Source organism: Propithecus coquereli, unplaced genomic scaffold (assembly GCF_000956105.1).
Source record: "Propithecus coquereli isolate 6110/MARCELLA unplaced genomic scaffold, Pcoq_1.0 Scaffold56, whole genome shotgun sequence".
NCBI lineage: Eukaryota > Metazoa > Chordata > Mammalia > Primates > Indriidae > Propithecus > Propithecus coquereli.
The window spans coordinates 1,968,922-1,990,022 of record NW_012151507.1 but is presented as its reverse complement, the minus strand read 5'-3'; the positions used below and the strand labels follow the sequence as shown (position 1 = coordinate 1,990,022).

At 41.3% G+C, this 21,101-nt stretch overlaps 1 protein-coding gene across 1 annotated transcript; it reads right to left on the bottom strand.

Annotated features, from left to right (window-relative positions):
• Positions 1–12,533: 12,533 nt before the first annotated feature.
• LOC105821125 (lymphotactin-like) lies at positions 12,534–16,063 on the bottom strand. Its single transcript, XM_012657754.1, has 3 exons — positions 16,003–16,063; positions 13,491–13,605; positions 12,534–12,702 (listed from the first exon to the last, which is right to left on the bottom strand). Exons 1-3 carry the CDS (start codon positions 16,061–16,063, stop codon positions 12,534–12,536), a joined length of 345 nt encoding a protein of 114 aa, XP_012513208.1.
• Positions 16,064–21,101: the final 5,038 nt, after the last annotated feature.

Below are 21,101 nucleotides of genomic sequence, written 5' to 3'. Positions count from 1 at the left end.
ATAAACTCTGCCTTTTTGACACTTAAAATACATCAACCATCCATATGCCTACCTACAGGCTCTTATTTACTGGTTTTGGTAAGTATATGGAGAAACCTGAACCTCACACACTGTTGAATGGCGATATAAAATGATACAATCACTTTGGAAAAAAGTTTTTCACTTTCTTAATAAGTTGAACACAAACTTACAGTAAGACCTAGCAATTCTGCTCCTAGTATATATATATATATATATATATATAGTATGTATATATATATATATATATATATATATATATATATATATCCACACAAAGACTTACACATGAATATTCACAGAAGCATTATTCATATCAACCATGGAGTAAGACAATCCAAATGTCCATCAATTGGTGAATAGATAAACAAAATATGGTATATTCATGAAATGGAATACCATTCAGAAACACAAAAGAGTAGACTTCTGCTACATCCTGTAACTCTGATGAACCCAAAAATATAATGCTAAGTGAACAAGGCAAGACTCAAAAGACTGCATATTGTTCAATTCTGTTGGCATGAAATGTCCAGGAAATCAGCACATCTATGGAGACAGAAAGCAGATTAGTGGGTACCTAGGCCTGGGAGTGGGAGCAGGAACGAAACGTAAATGGGAATGAGGGATCTTTGGGGGGTGATGGAAATGTACTAAAACTGGGTTGTGGAGATGACTGCACAACTCTGTAAGCTTACTGGAAACATGCATTGTACATTTAACACGGGTGAATTTTATGGTGTGTAAAGTATACCTCAACAAAGCTGTTTAAAACATGGACACAAAAACAAATTCTGAATATGAGCATTTTTCCCCATCTCTTCTTCTACTAACCACCCCAGCCACCATAGTCTCTTGTCTGGATTATTTTAATAGTGTAACTGGAATCTCTATTTCCACTCTCGACCTCTTAGAATCTATTCTTCATACAGTTAACAGAAGGATCCTTTTGAAATATAGAACAAATTGCACCATGGCTTTGCTCAAACATATCTCATGGTCTCTTATTCTACTTCAAATAAAATCCAAAGTCCTCCCATGACCAACAAGGCCCTGCATGCACTGCTCTGTCAGCTCCCTGACTGCCCTTCTGTGATTCTCCTCTCTGTCACCAGCCCCGGCCATAGAGGACTTCTTGCTGCTCTTCAACGCATCAATTGTACTCCTGCCTCAGGGCCTTTGCACATCCTTTCCCCCTTCTTCTCCCCTCACCCCCTGCCTAGCATGTTCTTCCTTGAGATATCTTCATGGCCACTGTCTCACTTCATTCAGGCCTGGATTTTAACAGAGAAGACATTCCTGACCACATTCTATTTAAAATAGAACACCACTCCTCTCTCCCCTTCCCCCCACATCATCCCTATCCTGCCTACCCTGCTTTACCTTTCTTTACAGTATTCATCCCCTCCTGACATGTTTCAACTGATGTGTGTGTGTGTGTGTGTGTGTGTGTGTGTGTGTGTGTGTGTGAGATCCCACTGAACAACGTTTTGTTTACTCTATCCCTCTTAAATCAGAGTTTATGGTCTTAATGATTTTGAAGTCCTTGATTCTTTGTACATCAGAAGTTCTATGTAGTGTAACAGTAAGAGACGTAGTTGCAATATGTTGGCTTCCTCACGTTTGTTCCATCCTGTAAAGAAGACAACCCCTGTTACCCTGTAACGTGAAATAAACACATTTCAGAAAAATTAAAAATTCCAAGCACTTACATAAATCCAATTTAACATCAAGATTAGAAGGGTAGGAATATTTCAGATGGATGAGACTCATACATCACAGTCTCGTCCTCCCTCCGGAGCACAATGTGTCACACATCTTCATTGCAACGTGCATCATTTATTCGTGTAATCAGTGGATAGCTGCACCTTTTAAAATTGTGTTTTTGCTCAAAAGCTGTACACACAAAATGCAATCAAGAAAAGAATAAAATACTTATTTACTTTTAAGCTCATCTCAATGTCAAGAAATTCAGTTTTCACAGTTTCTTTTCTTCTATCTCTTCCTTTACATTTTAGAAATCTTCCCAATATACACCTGTACTTATGGACACAGTTGTGACCCCAGGACACTTTGAGTATATTGGTACCAGGGAGAAAGAAAAGAACAATAAAGAAAGATACCTCCCAAGGCAATGACAGCGTGATCTACTGCTCCAAAACACATTGAGAAATTATTACTAAGCTCCTTCGGTGTGCCTATCTCTTTGCTAAGTTTCAGACATACAGAGACGGTGCTATACAGAAGATGGTCACCAAGGATCATCCCAATTACTCAGAAAGACAAACAACGCTGGGTGCTCCGTCTCACACCTGTAAGCCCAGCACTTTGGGAGGCCGCGGTGTGAGGATCACTTCAGGCCAGGAGTTCAAGACCAGGCTGGTCAACCTAGGGAGACCTTGTCTCTACAAAATAAATGTTTAAAAAATTAGCTGGATGTGGTAGTACGCACCTGTAGTCCCAGCTACTCAGGAGGCTGAGGCAGGAGGATTGCTTAAGCCCAGGAGTTTGAGGCTGCAGCAAACTATGATAATGCCACTGCACTCCAGCTTGGGAAACAGAGCGAAACAAGAATATCCTCCCTAGTTTCCTCTCCTGAGTTCCAGAAGGTAAGGGATGAGAGGATGCAGCTGAGGCTGAAAGTCATCACTATGGTTACCACTGGAGGTGAGAGTAAGTATCCTACACTCAGCCAATCCCAACGCCAGGTGGGAGCTCAGCACAAACACAACATGCCGCTTAAAAAAAATGCATCATGACGTAATCATGGCTGATGGGGAGAAAGGCTGATTCTGTATTTCAGGCTTGCTGTTGTATACCAATTTAGAGCAGCCAATGAAAGGAGAAAAGCTTTTCTGTCCTTAATCTACAGCTATCTTTATAAACAAAAACAGTTTTAAGTTCCTTGCAGAAAATCCATATGGAATCTCTACGGCTCCTCTCCCAAGACATCTCAGACTCTGTCTGCTCCGAAGGGTGTTGGCAACAGTAGACAGGGCCACAGACTCCAAGCCCTAACATCACTTGTGCGTTCTCCTTCAACAAGAGGATGCAAGAAACCCTATGTTTGCACATAAAACAATGAATCACGTTTATTTTATAGTAGCTGAAGTCAGAAATCATCATATTCTCCCATTACCCTTGTGAATAACCTATCTATCCACAGGCCCTTGATTTGGCTGTGCTAATTGCGGATGGTTTTCCTCCCCATCATTACACTTTGACTTCTGTGCCATGTTGAGGTCAATAGAGCTTCAAACACAGAATGTTTATCAGTGTCTCAAGAGAAAACATAATACAAGAGTTAACTGTAGTTTTGCGTGTAATTAGTAAAATCTACGCCATCCAATTTCTGAGAAAGCTGAGAACCTGGCTGGAGGAAGAGATCTCAAATGGGTTAGAAAGGGTGTATCCACCATCTCCGCTGTCCAAGGCACCCAGCGCTCTGCTTTGTGCAGGATGGACACTCAATGAAGGTCTGTGGGTGTGCTTTGTTGACTGATCTTATTTACGCCCTTTCTAAACACTCAGTGCAGAATATTTGAAGAGCATGAAAGAACTGGAATAGAGCCAGGAATTCTGGCAGAGTTTTTTTTTTTTACCTTGACTCTGTGGCCTGGGATAAGTTGCTTACATCTTTGGTCTTCATTTGTAAACATTGTAACAATTCCCACCCTTCCTACCTCCTTTCACCTGCCTTTTGCTGTGAAGCTTCAGTGAATTAATGCATGTAAAAATGTTCTTAAAAAGGACATGTGGCATTGTTTCCTGTTTTAGGGGCATCGAGATAATGTGCCAGGAGGGCGTACTGGGATCTTTTCATTTTTATGCAACATTCTTTTTCTTGCTGATCTTGCTTTCTAGCACTTGACAAGATAGATGGAGAAATAATTCATTGGTTAGAAGGAAAAAAAATTTCCAACCCTAATCTTTCATCTTTATCAACAATGCTATTCATTATTGGTATCACACAGGTGATTTTGATTAATATTATATCAACTGCACAAAATTAAATTTTCAAAGTGAATGTGACTAGAAATCAGCTATCTTCCTCCATTTCTAGACACCCTAAGACTTCCACCTTTAAAAGCTTTAAAAATCAGCTCCTTCTCAATTTTGTCAAATTTAACTCTCCTGTGTTCTTAATGAATTCCAGTCTTAAACATGATGAAAAGGAGAATGAGCTAAGCAATGAATTCCTTTCAACTTTTCAACTGAAGTATAATACTCATATCAAAAATACACCTATTGTAAGTTAACAAATGGGTGAATTTCCATGAACTGAGCATGCTTGTGTAAGCAGCACCCAGATCAAGAAACAAAACTCCAACTGCACTAAGCAACTCATTTGTGAATTTAATGTTCATCTCCAATGTCTTCTTTACTAAACATTACACATCTGTTATATGGAATGTAAATTTGTATAGCATATTCACAATTGTGTAAATATAAATTCTAATCCAGACAAAGCAATTTCTTTAACAAGTATCAAAGGATTATTGTTCTCAACAAGGTGTAGCCAATCTACTGTTAGCTTTCTCTGCTGTTGTCAATTGAAATATTTAAATAATTCTGATTCCTCAAGACCCAAGACAACTTCCCCCAAACACGCCACAAAATTTGAATACTGTAACTAAGTAATAAGTTATGGAATCCCAATCAATGGAGAAAAATCATCATACAAGTGATGAAAACAATCATGACACTACACTAATAATCAGTTTGCCTATTCTGTTTGCAATAAAATATAAACATTCAGCCCAGGTGTAGAGTTAATGACGTGGATGTATAAATAATCACTTTCTCCTCTCAACCTATCTGACAAGCACATGCCGCAAGGCCGACAGTACAGCTGTTTCCTAAAGTTGCCCTGAGCTACAAAATGAAACTTCTTCCCAAATTGAGCTGCAGGAGTGGTGTCGTTAAAGGTAGGAAAGAAGGTCTGTGCTACAGGTTTCTCTGCTCATGACTGTGTGTCTTGGGCCTGCGGCCCACTGGCAATGGCCTGCTTGTCTGTGGCATGAATCCCAGGAGGCACCAGGAATGTTCAACCCCAGCTGAATAGTTCCAGAGAGTCATCTGGATGTCCACGGCTGGTCGTGACTTGCATTCCTACTGCTGCGGGCACAGGTATGTGATTCTGTGAAGAGGCCGACCATGGGAAATGGCTCTAAATGAACTATATTAATTCAGCTGTGAGGTAAGTTACTCGAATACCACTGACATCCCAGTGGAACTCAGGTTGGCCCCCAAAATTACAACTCTTCGAAATGCCTGCAAAAAAAAGTTAATTCTTCAGCCCCAGGAACCCTTCCCTAAGTCAGCTTTTCATTCATCTGTTGCTGCTCTTCCATTCTTTGTTCCCACTTAGTTGCATCTTAACTCTCCTGGCCACATTCCCTGCTCACTGAGCGCGTATTTGCTGAGTGTCTGCGTTACGCCAGGCGCTCTGTCACGCCCACCGCCATGAGTGGAGCAAAAACGTGCCTTCCCTTCATGGGGTTTACGGTCTAATGGGAGAGGCAGACTGATCATATAATCAACAAAAACATCCTGGCCTCTCCACCGCCACATCTTTTTGCTTACATCACTTTTTCCATTTGCTTTGGCTTTTCAATTCTACTCACCCTCCGTGGCCCGGTCAAAATCTTTTTATCCATGGCACAAGCCTCGCTGGCCAACCCAGTCGGCCCACAGTGACCTGCTCCTTCTCTGAGGACTACAGCAGAGCACCGAGTGATCTAAGGTCAGGGTCCCGTCAGCCAGCTTACAGCACAAGGCAGACACCGGCGACAGATCCCAGCTCTCCCCACCGAGCCGGGAAGTAACCTCAAGACCTCACCCAACACAGACGTCTGGCGGCCACTACCAATCTCTCAGAGTTGATTTTTTGGCAGAAATGTACTGTCATCCTCAGTCCAGTCCACTTACTGAGCAATTAGCAGTGACTCTGCCTTCCACAGTCGTCATAATCTCATACATGATCATTGTCTCTGCAACTGCAATCTAAATGACTTAAGTGGCAGGGACTGTGCCTTATGTTCCTTTTAATTGTTCTAATTAGCAACTATATATTGAGCACAGACCCTGGGAAAGCCCTGTTGTAGGTGCTACAGGAAATAGAGTTCTGTTGCCAAGAACTTCCGATCTTTTTTTTTTTGAGGGATGAGAAGTTTACAAATATCTGCAACTCGGCGCAGAATAAAATGAATACAATGAGAAAGGCGCCGGGGTTTAGAAAAGCTACGGATCAGAGCTGGCTGGAGGACAGGGGGAGGTTTCTTGAAGAGGGTGGTATCTAGATGGACACTGATGGTTGGAGAAGGAAGAAAGAGGAGGCAGAGTGCTGCTCTGCAGGCACAAGGTAGAGCCTAGGCAATGCCACTTGGAGGAAAGCTAGAATCTGTCAAGTATTCTAGTTTGGCCCCAAGAATACTTAGTATGGCATCTTATTCACAGTAGGTACTCAATAAGTGCTGGTAGGTAGATACTTTAGGCCTGCGGTCCGCAATCCCCAGGCGCGGACTGGCAGCTGCCAGACCACCGGGAGCCAGGCCGCACAGCAGGAGGCCAGCGGGGAGCGAGGAAGCCCCACCTGCACCCGCAGCCGCTCGCTCCCCATCGCTCGCGTCACCGCCCGAGCCCCACCCGTGTCAGACCAGCTGCGGAACGAGACCTTCACAGGAGCGTGAACCCCACTGCAAACTGCGCATGCGAGGGATCCAGACTGCACTCTCCCCATGAAAATCCAACGCCTGATGATCCCAGGTGGAGCCGGGTCAGCAACGCACCCCACCCCACCCCCCTTCGGCCCACGGAAAGACTGTCTTCCATGAAACCGGTCCCGGTGTCAAAAAGGTTGGGGTCCGCTGCTCTAGGCAGTTCTGGTTAATTAACAGTCTGGAACCAAAGAGTCTGAGTGCCTCCTATTCACACGCGCAGACACACGCACACTCCAGAATAAGAGACATTTCCAAAAACGGGACTCCAGTCTCCAGCAGCTCACAGAGACACAAAACGAGGGGACCTCCACAGACTCCTCTTTGTGACCGTTATCGAAACACGTTTGACCATGCAACCATTTTTTTAATGGAGGTTCTCACGGGACAAGTATTTGATAGGCGGCTCTATGATTTAGATGAGTTAGATGCAATTATTAGAAAAATATATTATTTAAAAAAAACGCGGTTTTGCCTAGATGAAGACAGAGGGCTCAGCCAGTGAATTGTCAGCTGCCAGGAAATCTTGAAGATGCTTGATGTATCTATTGCCTTTTCCATCAACCCACCAACTTACTGCATCTACCCCACTGGCTAAGACCTACAAGAGCTAACATTGATTGAGCCTGTCTTACGTGCCCAGCTCTATTTTAAGTGCTTTACCTCTCACAATAATTTCACGAGGTCAGTGCTATTACTATCCCAATTATATAACTGAGGCAACCTGAGGCACAGAGGAATTGAGAAATGTCCCCGTGGTCACCTGAATACTGAAGCCAGTGTACAAATCCAGGCAGAGCTAAGGTTTCCTAACCACCACAGCAGTTTCTGCCCCAGGGAGAGAGCGCGATCACACCACGACCCCTCCCTCTTTCCCACACTGCCTCTGATGGGGTTGGTTTGTCCATACTCTACTCCCCGGTCCACCTCCTCACCTGCCCAACCCTCCCCTCCAGCTCCGGTGAAAGGGGAATCACTCTTCACACAACATCTGCTGACTCCCACTAAGAGCATCTCAGTCTGGCCATGTGGTCTTCTGCTTTCCTATTCTAGAACATGAAACTTCTTTCCAATATCTCATGCAGCAACGCCACCCTGGCGAGAACAATCTGAAGCTTCCGGAGGCAGCAGATTATATGCACAAGCTTAGCCATCACTCCAGGCAACATAGTGCGGCAGGAGAGCAACATAGCACGCGTATTTGGATGAAATTTCTTTTGGTGGGGAGAAACTTGCTCTTGGCTGAGAATCCTCTGCATGTCCTTCCGAGCCTGCGAAACGATAGCTCCAGTTTCCTCCCCTGGCCTCCTTCCCCCTCAGCGGTCTGTCCCAAGTTTCACTAGCTCCCTGCAAGGAAAGAAAAAAGAACACTCCCTCCGGCCTCCTCCCTCAGCCTCTCTGATCAAACTCCACCTCTCAGTCACATGTGGACACTCCTGCTCCCCACTCGGACTCTTTCACTTCATTTCTCGTCTTCTCTCATTACGGATTCATCTCTCTGCTCCTCTTTGCCTCCCACTGCCGGGTGACAAAGCCCTTTCAAAATAACTCTGATGACTCACCCGGTGGACACTGTATTCCTTTTATATGCGCCTTCCCCCCGCGAGGGGCATAAAGATTTTCACAGATATTGTCTTATTTTTACCTCATTCTTGTAAAAGGATTGTCTACAAGAAGGGAGTAAAAATGTAGTTTGGGCTTTTGAATTACTGAGTACTAAGGCCAATAACCAGTTTTTCACTTTCCTAGGTTCTTCTTCCTCCTCATCCCCCTCTTCTTAGTGCTCATTATTTTCTTCAGGGTTTATTAGTAACCACACCGGAAACTAGACCAAAACCTTACCGAGCAGTGGTGCTGATTTCTAACCAGTCTCCCAAGCTGGAGCCCTCAGAGTCTCTCATGTCCTCTGACCAGTTCACTCCCACGCCCGGCAGGTGACCGGCCATTCCAGCAGTGGGGCTCCCGTCCCTACTGCCACAGCCTGACTCCGGCCAGCCTCTCCTCCAACCTGGACCAGTGCAGTGGCCACCTTACAGTGCCAGCGCCCCCCACCTTGTCTGCCCTCGTCCGGGTTGTTATTCTCCTCCTTACATCTGAGCATGGTGCTCCCTGGGCCCCTCTGTTTAAAATCCTACCCTTTGTCACAGCACGCAAGCCTTCTCAGTCTGGCCTCAAGCTACCTTCCCTCCCTGATCTCTGAGGCCTGCAACCCACCCATGCTGGAAACAAGTGCTTTCCCGACCCTTGCCTTGATGTCCCTGCCTCTGTGCTGTCATTCGTGTGGGTCCTTCCAGCAGGAGTGCTTGCCTTGGCCTCTCTTCCTGGAAAGCTTCTTCTCAGGTTTAGAGGTACAATTTTTATGTCACCTCTTCTGCAGAGATTTTCCTAACCATTCCCAGGGTGGACTTAAATAACCTCTCTTCTGCATTCCTATAGCTTTTTATGATGGCTGCTACAATGAAGAGTAAGATAGTATTTATCAACAAAAATTTATTGGAAACCTATGATGTCCCAGGCACTAGGTATATAGACATCAAGGTCTCAGTCCTTACCCCAACTGCTAAGTAAGACAGAAAATAAAGAGAAATAAAATGGTCTTTCAGGGTGATATGAGCAGTAGTGGAGGTAAGCCCAGGGAATGAGCAGGTACATGGTAGAGGGGAGGTGAGCTCGCCTGGCATCATCAGAAAAGTCCCCAAGAGTAGGCAAGCCCTGAGCTGGCCCATTTGAAACATCCAAGTGGGAATGCTTTGGTGTTTGTGGTGGACTTTGTGACAGCAGACCAGATCCTGTGCCCATGTACTCTGCACATACTCAACAAATATTCAGGGCATTGAATTAACTAGAAAAGCCTTCCTCTGTGGATCTCTGGAGCCCCACTCATACCCAGTTTATTACTCCTCACCCTGCCTCCTTCTTCCTATGGGTGGTTGGCTCCAATTTTGTTCCCACAGATCTGACCTTACCTTAGGTTAATTACAAATAATGCAAATAACAAGGTGAGCCCCATATTTGCTCCTATCCCAGTTCTGGCTCCCTGCAGCCAAGAAAACTGGTGAAGGGAGTCGCTGGCCCATGGCGTTTGGCAGGTACTGCTGAGCCACACCACCGGAGACAGGCAGTCGTACACAACTGGCGTGCTCCCTGGCTAAGCAGGAAAGGCGCGTGAAGAAAAGGAAAGACATGTTCCACCATGCCAGGCCAAGTCCTGATGTCACCAGGTCCAGCACCACCTTCCGGTTGGCTTCTTGCTTCCTGTCTTATTCTGTACACTTCATCTTTTAACCGGCAGCCAGTATCGTTTCCCATAACCTTTGAAACAAAGTACATACTCTTTGGTCTGGCAGACAAGGCCCTTAGTGATATGTCCTCTCTCTCTCTAATCTCCCCTTTTTCCCCTACTTCCTTTGCTGTCTAACCTTCGCTCTGTTCCTTGGTTGTATTAAACTACTTACAGTTCCTTAGTGAGTCAGGATTTCTCTCATCTGCAGGCCTTTCCATGGGCTTGGAATGCACTGAAACCTTCTGGATAACTCTGACTCAGTCTGCAGGTCTTGGGTTAAAAGCTATTTTCAAGGGGAAGCCTGTCCTGACTCTCCCTTGAAGCCAAGACCTTGCCAGGGTTGCTCCTGTGTGTCCAGAGCCCACACCCTCTGCTTTCTGTATCATCGCCCATGTTACACCATGTTGAAATCATCTGCATACTTGTGTTTCCCCACAGTAAGCTCCCTGAAGGTAACACCTGACAGTTTCACCACTGAATTCCAGTGCCCAGCAAAGCATCTGGAATGCATTAGGCACACAATAAGTCCACACTGCTTGAGTGAGTAGATGAAAGGAAGCCTCTAGTTCCTGGAGAAAAGGAAAGAGGGGAGATTTTACCGGAACATTATCTCTGAGAAAGCAGGGACACTGTTCTGCTCACTGTGGTATCTTCAGCTTCTGGCACGTAGTAGAACCTCAGTAAATATTGATGGAATGACTGAATGAGGTAGGTAGGTTAGGTAAGGACATTGTGTAGTCCTGGGTAGTCTCTTCATGTGTTCTTTAGATATGATTTGGTCTTGAGGGAACTGTCTCCTGAAGAGAGGAACACAGCATGGCATAGTTGTCAAAGCCTGAACTTGGAACCATGCTTCCATGGGTTCAAATCTAAACTCTACCCCTCACTGACCAAGGGACCTTGAGAAAGTTAATTAACCTTCTTATGCCTTTGTTGTTTTGTCTCTAATTGAAATCTGTTATATGATTAAATGAGTTGATATTCATAAAGCAAGAAAATAGTTCTGCTTACACAATAAAAATTATTTTTCATAAAAAATAAAAGTCTTACAAAATGAAAGGTCAAGCACTGCCCATATCCTTCCATGCATCCTATTATTATTATCTCATGTAAATCCCTAGGATCTGGGAGATATTTGGGAAACACAAATACATAGCTCAATCAGGAAACCAGTCCGTTTATGCTTCGTGACTTTGTATTTTTCTACCCCTCATAAAGCAAGAGTCCTAGTCTCCATTAAGATCATCTTTGAAAAATATTGTAGGCAGATAGCAACGAGCTCACCTTTTGCTAAGAGGCAACGTTTTGATGGTTTCCACTCTGGTTCAGTAGTTGCATGAGTAGAAGTGAGCAGATTTCAATAAGCTGCCTTCAGCTCTCCCCTGAACATTCTTGCTGTTGCTTAGTGTTCCCTCAGGACTAGACAACAGCTAGGACTTTTCACTTAAAACTATCAAGACAAGGTCAGTTCTTCCTATTTAGAGTCAGATACAACAGGATATATTTGTCATCAGCTACTTGGATAGTAGAACCAAAAGCATGAAACAAGTCAGCAATGTAATGAGTCCAGGGTGTTGAGTAGCCAAATGAACATTTAATTAAAAGTTTACTGCAAATCATCATCACATCAAGAAATGTTCCATGTGACAGTATTTGGGATATTAAAAGCTTATTGGTTCATGCAATTATGAAGGCTGAAGTAAAAAATAAATAAAAATATAAATTCAAAAAAATTTTTAAAAGCTTATTGGCAGTAAGGCATAACTTATATGATAACTGGAATAATGACTATTACAGAAGTCACAGTAAGGTGGTGAGGTTGTTGCCCAAATCAAAAAGTGCTGATTTCTACCTGAATAGCTTTCTTTACACCAAATATCTAACTTTTGCAAACCAGACAAATTAAAGAAATGACAAGCCCTGACGTTTTTTCCTTTAATAGGAGATCAATTCTCCTATTAAGAGGTAGAAGAATTTTGTTGATGTCAAGTGAAGCCACTTTTTGAGTAGTGGACCCTTGAATGGGAGATCAATGGCAGTGGAATTCTTTTCTCCCTTATTCTATAAATACAACTCTAGCATGAAGACAAGTTAAAACAGATCTTGAATTGTTGCCATTGTCATAGTTGTAACTTGTGACTCATGTGTAAAGAGCCACTACAATCTAGAATCCAAGAGTGATGAATACAGCTTCCATCCCTGATAAATACTGGTCAAAATCTCCCCCATCATGGATACCATCAAAGAGAGGTACAGTTAGGACAGAAACAGAACATAAATAATATATTACCTTTCCCCATATATAACGAATAAACTAGGGAACTATTCTTGATAATAAATATTTATTAATTAGAACATCTAAATGAATATGAAAGACATTAAAAAACAAAAATACAAGAAAATAATTTGATTCATGCAGCACTTTCATAAAAGGTGAGTACAACCTAATTATTCCATGAACTTGTAAAGTGAAATGAACTGGCCGTCTAGTGAGGGGACAAGGTATTGGAAGGCCACTACCCAGTCAGGGTCACAGCTGTGTTTGTGGAGTGTTGGGCTCCTGTTGGCTTGGTCTGAAGCAGGTTACTTTTGGTTTTGGACTTGCTGTCCACACTCTTGACCGCTGCTTTCACCCACTTGGCTTGCGGATCAGCACAGACTTTCAGGCCACGTTTGGTAATAAAACTGTAATACAAGGAAAAGATAGACAAAATTAGCCACATTCTCAAAGCCTCATGGCCAGGAGTTAAGTTCAGACCAGACAGGAAGAGATCTTACTGGAAGAAATAGTCTTTCAGAACCGTGAGACCGTAAATGAACGCCTTTCTTCTGCTATCTAGTTTAACAAAAAGGAGAAACATCCACAGGTGACACCCAGCTCCTTTGTTCAGTGCTACCGAATATTGTAAGTAAAGGGCATTTGGGGATATCTAGTGCAAATATTACATATTCTCTTCCTTATCAAACCTAAACATACTCATCTTATTTTTTGGATAAAAGGTGATTTCTTTATTTTAATTTCTCAGGGTAAAGCTTGCAATTGTGTGTTAGAAAGAGCTGCTGCTTCTAAAAATGAGAACCCAGAAAAAGCATGGTACCATGTAGGCTACACACTGACACAATTCCTTGAGCTATGGCAACTGCTAAAGTGTGGCACTCTGCCAGCTCCAACGCCAAGTATCCCACACCAGTGCGGCCATGTGGGCTAATCCTGGGAAGCCCAGCCCTGAGAACTGGGCATAGTATTCATCTGGTTTCCAGTCAGACTCTTCTGCTAAGAAAGGAGGACTTATTTATTTGGCAGCCAAATTTTTCTGTAATCATGATTTGGCTGGGCTGCATGAAGACATGATTAATATGGAAAAATAAAGGGGCTATTGGCTAAGGGTTTTCTCCATGTTGACCTGTTCTTCCTGAGGAGGACGGCATTTCTGTATATCCACCTAGCCCAGCTGTAGGGGAAACAGACTCACATCACTGCTTTCATGGAGCCCTCCTTGATGGTGTAGGTCTTGATTCTGTTCACAGGCAGTCGTTGGGTGGTTAGACTCACACAGATACTCTTATCTGGGACTTCGCTGCCCACACCTGGTGAGGGAAGAAAAGACAAAATAAAACTATAAGTCAATAATCGTCAAGTTCATAGGAACAATCACTTGTTAAAGTACTCTAAAAATGTTGTAGGAATATAAATAAGGCCATTTGCTCTTTGGGGAAAGAGACAATTCCCATGGGCATGCTCAATTTCTTGCACATCATCAATTATTAGTAAATGTTTGACTAATTAAAAAATCAAATCAAGAGTATTGTTTCAGGAATTTCATGCTGAAAGAAAATAACAAGGTGTTATCCATCTCTCTCAAATTTTCATCAAGATGCTTGGGATGGCTAGCACATGCCCCAGGGACATTCATTCATTCATTTATAGAGCAGCTATGTCTTGAGTGCCTGTTGCATCCGACGTGTTTAATGCACTAATTAAGACAGACACCATCCCCATTTTCACGGAGCATGTGTTCTAGTGATGGAGTCAGGCAACAAACAGATAAACAAAGAAGATAGTTTCAAATATTTATAAACGGTACGGTGCTATAAATGGAATAACAAAGAGTAATGTGCTAGGGTAATTTAGACAAGACAACCGTCGATGGGCAGCTTGGTTTTGATTTAATAAGTAAAAGAGTTCTCATTTTAAATGGTAAAATGCAAGATATATAAAGGAAGCAGTTCCTGAAGTATTCACCCTTGATAGCAATAGCCCAGGAGAATTAAACTGTTAAGTTTACAGACCAGCTTACGTTGCAGAAGGGAAAATAACTTGGGAGAGTTAATATTATTAAAGGTTTGGTAAAAATCTAATAAGTTTCCAAGCGCTGGTTTTCTCCTTAGCTGTACAGACTGATATTTGCTTCCAGAGAAACATGCAACTAAAAAGCATCTATAGTAACCACTGATAATGGTCGTTTGATGTGTGCTGTCGCTGATATCAGAAGGCATCTTTTTAAGCACAGAACCAAACAAAAGGTGTTCACTGATGCTGCTTTTCTTCATCGTTCCGTCTCCTCCCCATCGCTCAATGCCAGTCTGCATATTCTTTACCCTCTGCCTTTGCCAATTTATCTTTTAATGCTGAACTTTTTCCCAACCCAGTGGAAGTGGGAAATCTGTGGATTTTTTCTCTGTTTCTCTTACTCCTTAAGAAACCATATTTCTTTCTGTGAAGTGTTTAACATGGACTCCCCAAGCCCCAGAGAATCCTGCTGTGTACTCTAAACCACAAAACCTTTTCCTTATTCTCAGCAATGCTGTGTGTCTGTGTTATGTGTTAAAACATCGCCTTCACTCAGGTTGCAGAGTTGAGTCAAAGCAGAGATTGTTTCGCCCCATTTTGTACATAAGAAGCTAAGCACCAGTGGGACTTTCAGAGCTCCGCCAAGTAGACAAATCTGCAGCTCTCCGCAGCCTGTAGCAGAGCACCATCTCCCTAACCCAGATCTCCACTGAATAGTACACCTATCATTTCGGTAAAATGCCAGCCACGTAACAACATGTGGCCTGACTTAATAGTCTTAAGCTTTTTTGTTTCATCAATATTTTGTGTTTTGTCTACAATTTCAAGGAGTTCCAGTCTTTGCCACCTTTATTCATAGACCCCCGCCCTCAGGGATTCATGATCAGATTATGATATCGCATTCTAAGTAATAAGTCTACAAATTAATTCCAGCCAGTAGGAAAAAGTGGTCTTTTAAGAAATAATCTGCTGGACCCTCAGGTAAGGCTTAGTATATCTGAATCTCACTTGATATGTCTTGTAGGTTTATTTGATTGTATACAAGCTGTTAACACTTATTATCATATAGTCTCTTACAAATTCAAAAAATTTTTCATAAATGGTAACATTCATTACAGTAATAATAGGTTCCCAGTATAAGAATAGATTCACAGTAATAATAGAGAACATACGTCCTCTAGTCCATCCCCACGTTGTGACTGAACTCTCAAAGATTTTGAGAATTTATCAGGACTTATATTAAATGGGCGAAATCTAGAAATGCATTTACAATCATCACCACCATAGCCACTATTAATAAAAAAATTACTATTTCTAAGGAAATCTGATGTAATTAAATAAGTAAAAATAAATAAGTAAACTATAAATAAATTATAAGATTCATTTAACTTTAACAGAGCATGTCTGTTATGTTCAATTTATAGATAAACATAGTCCCAGAATGGTTTAAGAAATTTACCCAAAATCATCCAATTAGGAAGGGTAGGAGCCCAGATACTAACCAAGTTTTCTCTGTCTTGGAAATCTACAAAGTTCTCTAAAGTTGAAACTATCCTTCCTTTTTTGCACATGGGAAGTTTGAGGCTTATCTTGAAAAAGCAGTTTACTCCATCGAAACCTGAGTCAAACCCAAAATATGTGCCCACCTGCCTCTCATCCCTGTTCCTCATTTCACAGCCAACTTCTCCACTTACCTTCTACAACATGCGCGGCGAGACAGCAGATGCCAAGGAAGGCCAGGATGAGTGGTCTCATGGCCGAGGTCCTGGTGAGCTGGGCAGGGAAAGAGTGAGGACCTGGCTCCTTGTGAGCCTCTTTTATCCTCTGATGGTCACTGGGCTTCCTGTGGTGAGAGGGGGCTTTCGGGGTGGATGTGGGATCACGGAAAGTCTTTGCAATACCAATGCTTTTTTTTCTTTAAAAAAAATTTCCCTTGCCTCGCTCATGCTAACCTTACACGCTGTGGCCTTTTCCCCTCTCCTGTGGTTAACGTGTCGATGAAACCAAATGTATGAACAAAAGAAAACGTGGTTGTCTCTTCTGTCACCAGTCTAAATTCAGATCTTCCACTGCAGACATGCCCCAAGGCTGTTCAATGTCATGGCCCAGCACAGGGACAGTGTAAAGGAAACGAGGTGGGGTGGTCACCACAGCCCACCCCAATCATCTCATGTGACACCCACCATGACATGGGGCTTCCACAACCATGGATCTCCATGATCACCCGAGGCCACCTTCCAACTCCCCAGGGAGGGGAAGAGATGCCACTGCCACACCGAGATTCTCATTCCTTTGCTTTCTTTATTTGTCATTTCTCTCCTCTGCCCTCATTCGTACTCTACCCGCCATTGCTTTACACCACTCTCCCCAGGTACCCAAGAAACATTTAGATAACTGTCTTGAACATGTCTATGTTTGTTTTATTGCAACTTAATAGATACATTTTTAAAACCTTTGAAGTTGTCCTATACCAACTTAATTTGGGAAAATAGAGATAAAATTAGCTAATAGTCTTGCCATTCTGACAGATTTCATTTTTAATGTTTTTCCAGTGAGTCTCTATTTATATACATATGCTCACACAATTTAGGTCATTATAAATACCATTTTAAGATTGATTTAAATATCTTCCCATATTTCTTTAGTCTTCATGTTTCTACTTTGAGTAAATATATATATATACACATTAAACCACTACCTTATAACTTATTGCTCTATGGATAATATCTGTAAGGTCAATTTCATTAAATACACACTGAATTATTTCACTTTAATAACCAGGAGTAAGATTACCAGGTAAAATCATGTGATCATCTTTATAGCTCTTATTATGTATTGCCATATAGTCTTCTCAAAATGTAGTTTTAATTTGCAATGCCTCCAGCAGGGCTTGAGTATATTGGTGCTACAACCTTTCTGGCACTCAGTTTGTTGTTGCTGTTGTTTATTTTACATAGGTATCTATAAAACATATTTATTAAATATATGCATAAAGATTTTGCTATTGCTATTAGAAATATGAAGATAAATTCATACATTTTCATAAAAATTACAGGTTACCCTCTAAGAGATTTTTCACTAATGGCATTTAATTTTCCAGCCAGACATCACTCTAAACTTCAGAATGGCTCTTTAATTATCTCTACCTCAGTATGCTATCAGTCCTTAAACCCTGGACACATCTTCTGTTCAAACTGTTTCTCCCCCTATTACTCCTTGACATGGAGTAATGTGTCTTCTTCCACCCAATCTCCAAATACGGATGTGTGGGAGTCATTTCAGACTCTTTGCTGTCTATCTATATGTCACTCTCAACCAAGCTGGATGAAGTATTCCTTTTAAGTAGCTCCTCAAGATGTCTCCTCCTTTCTTTTCACACTGCTCATGATAGGCCATCATCATTACTTGTTAGGACCATTGTAGTAGACCAACTGGTTTCCTAGTCCAGAGTCTCCTGCCTTCCACTCTACTCTCCAAAGCATTTCCATAGTAATCATTCTAAAGCCTTAATCTAATCATGCCATTTCCCTGTTGAGAAACCCTTTGCTAATTCACACTGCCTACAGGACGCATTTCAAATCTCTGGTTGTCTTGTATAGGGTGTTCAAGATCTAGCACTGCTTTTCCTTTCAGACTCACCTTCCACCATTCAAACACATGCTCCCAAACCTCTAGCCTTAACAAACAAGTGTGCAGTCAACCCAATGTGCCATCCTCTTTTATGCTCCCAACATGTTACTTTCTTTACCTGAAATGCCCATCGCAGCTCCCTACATAATTACTTATAAACTCCTCCTCTCTATATAAGTTTTCCTGAATTCTCTAGATAAAATTAAGTTATACCATCCTTTGTTCTCCCTTAGAGCTTTGTTCTTACCACTGTTCTATCACTAATCTCATTGTATTCTCCTACTCTATTACATTTCTACATCTCCCACTAGATGGCAGGATCCTTGAGAATAGGGAATTGCCTTTGTCATCTCCGGGTCCCTGGCACTAGCAGAAAGCCTGGCACTCAACAAATAGTTTTTGAATAAATGAATTATTTTTAAGAGACCAAAATTATGGTTGTTGGGCACTAAGTGAAGGTGGGCCATCTAAAAACATAAAGCCATGCTCCACGACATTGGTGTAGGCAATGATCTTTTGGATAAGACACCAAAAGCATTGGCAACAAGAACAAAAGTAGACAAATGGGATTACAGCAAATTAAAATGCATCTACTCAACAAAGGAAAACAGTAAACAGAGTGAACAGATAACCTGTGGAATGAGAGAAAATATTTGTAAACTATACATCTAAAATATATTTGGATATGTGTATCCAAAATATATAAGGAACTCAAACAACTCAATACAAAAAAAAAACAAATAACCCAATTAAAAGATTGGCAAGGGGCCTGAATAGACCTTTCTCAAAAGAAGATATACAAATGGCCCAGAGGTATATGAAAAAATGCTCAACATCACTAATCATCAGGGAAACGTAAATAAAAACCACAATAGGAGATCAACTCACACCTGTGACAATGGCTATTATCAAAAGACAAAGGATAACAAGTGTTGATGAGGACATGAGGGAAGGTAACTCTGACACAGTTGGTCGGAATGTAAATTAGTATAGCCGTTATGGAAAACAGTATGGAGGTTGCTCAAAAATTTAAAATTAGAAGTACCATATGATCCAGCAATCCTACTGCTGGGTATGTGGAAATGAAGTCAATGTGTCAAAGAGATGTCTACACTCCCATGTTTATTGCAACATTATTCACAATAGCCAAGATACAGACTCAACCTAAGTGTCCATTAATGGATGAATGGATAAAGAAAATGTGATCTGTATACACAATGGAATGCTATTCAGCCAAAGAAGAAGGAGAAATCCTGTCCTTTGCAACAACATAGACATTGTTACAAACCTGGAAGGTATTGTGTTAAGTGAAATAAGCCAGGCACAGAAAGACAAATATCATGTGATCTCACTCATCTGTGGATTCTAAAACAGTTGTCTCACAGGAATAGAGAGTAGAATGGTGGTTACCAGGGGCTGGGGAGTTTGGCAGGAGGTTGGGTTTGGCCAGATGTTGGTCAAAGAACACAAAATTTCAGTTAGACAGGAAGAATAAGTTCAAGAGATCTATGATACAACATGGTGGCTACAGTTAACAAGAATTGTAATCTTGAAAAATGGTAAGAGAGTGGATGTAAAGCACTTACCACCTTCTAATATAACAACTTACTTGTTTTGATATGCTTACTGTCTGTCTCCTTCCAGGAATTCTTTGTCTTTTTCATTCTTTTTCATTGCTGTTTCCTCAGAGTCTGGTACAATGCCTAGCACAAAGGCGCTGCATAATTCACATATCCAGAATAAACTTACGTGTATATGAGCATGTAAGTGCATGAGTGTACAAGCATGCATATGCACATGCAAACATCAACATTTATACCTGCAGAATCTAGTACTCTGGAGCATCAGCACTGCTTATGAATGTGTGACCACAGAGTGGAATGGTAAAATCCATTTTTAGAGGAAAGCATTCATTATTGAAGGAAGAAGACAGAAGCAAGAGGGCTGCAACTAAAGAAAACTCAATGTATTTTCTCTTCTCATTTTGCTTTCTGGTCTCAATATTTTGATTCATCTGAAAAACATTACTTGTATTTCATCATACATAAATATAATCCATATAAGGATTTCCTCTTCTGTAGAACGTGTGTTTATGCAATTTTCTAATTTTTCTATTAGGTAATTTGTCTTTTTCTTGTTGGTAAGTAATTCTTTATATATTCATCTTACTAATTCTTTGTTGTAGGTGTTGCAAATATTTTCTGTTAGTTTGTAGTGTCTCTTTTCATGACCTTTATGATGTCTTTGATGAATCAAAAAAAAATAATTTTAATATAGTTAAATGTATCACTATTTTATTTTATGGTGAGTGCTTCTTGTGTCTTAATAAATTCTTCCTTTCCTTAAAGTCAGGCAGATATTTACCTCTATTTTCTAGTAAGAGTTTTAAAGAATTGCATTTCACGCTTACATTTTTAACCTTCCCAGGGTTCATTTCTGTACGTAGTATGAGATAAACATCCACAGGGATTCTTTTTCTTTATATAAACAAATGTTCTAGCTCTAGTTTGTGAACGGTTCCACCTTTTCTCATATATCATATATAAAAGTCATATATCATATATCAAATATCATTTATTATATATCAAAGTTCTACATATGTGTGTATCTGTTTCAGATTCTCTATTCTGCTTCATTGGTCAAACTGTCTATTCCTCACTAGCACCATTCTGTCTTAATTACTTATAATTTCTTTAGTTTTTAGTAGGATAAGCTCCCTTTCATTAACCTTTTTTTCAGAAGTATCTTGTGGTAAGCTCACTAAAGACCATGAAAATGGAAGTCAAGACCACATTGTGACTCCATTTTCTTTCCTCCCAAAATGGCCCAATTTAAATACTCCGATAATAGTACTGTAATAACAATGACATGGGGCCACATATATTACTCACGGCATTAGAAATTGGTATAACACTTAGAAAAGCAGGTTGGCATTGTCATGTAAAGCTGCACATTTGCATACCATGAAGATCCAGAAATTCTGCTCCTGAATATATACCGAGAGAATTTCAAAGGGAAGGAGCACATACATGTAAGTTATTTGGAATATTCCAGTGCTCAAGTTAAGGGTAGGTGAATGGTGGCACATTACACAATATAATTAATTGAATAAAAGAGGGTGATGTATGGGCTTATGATGATGATGTATAATTATATCATTCAC

Bases quoted from the DNA above. Each gene is read 5' to 3' on its own strand.
- LOC105821125 (XM_012657754.1), bottom strand. From the start codon at position 16,063: ATGAGACCACTCATCCTGGCCTTCCTTGGCATCTGCTGTCTCGCCGCG. The intron at 13,606-16,002 runs GTAAGTGGAGAA...TTCCCTCACCAG, and splicing joins CGCCGCGCATGTTGTAGAAG to GTGTGGGCAGCGAAGTCCCA. The intron at 12,703-13,490 runs GTGAGTCTGTTT...CTTGTATTACAG, and splicing joins GGCTCCATGAAAGCAGTGAT to TTTTATTACCAAACGTGGCC.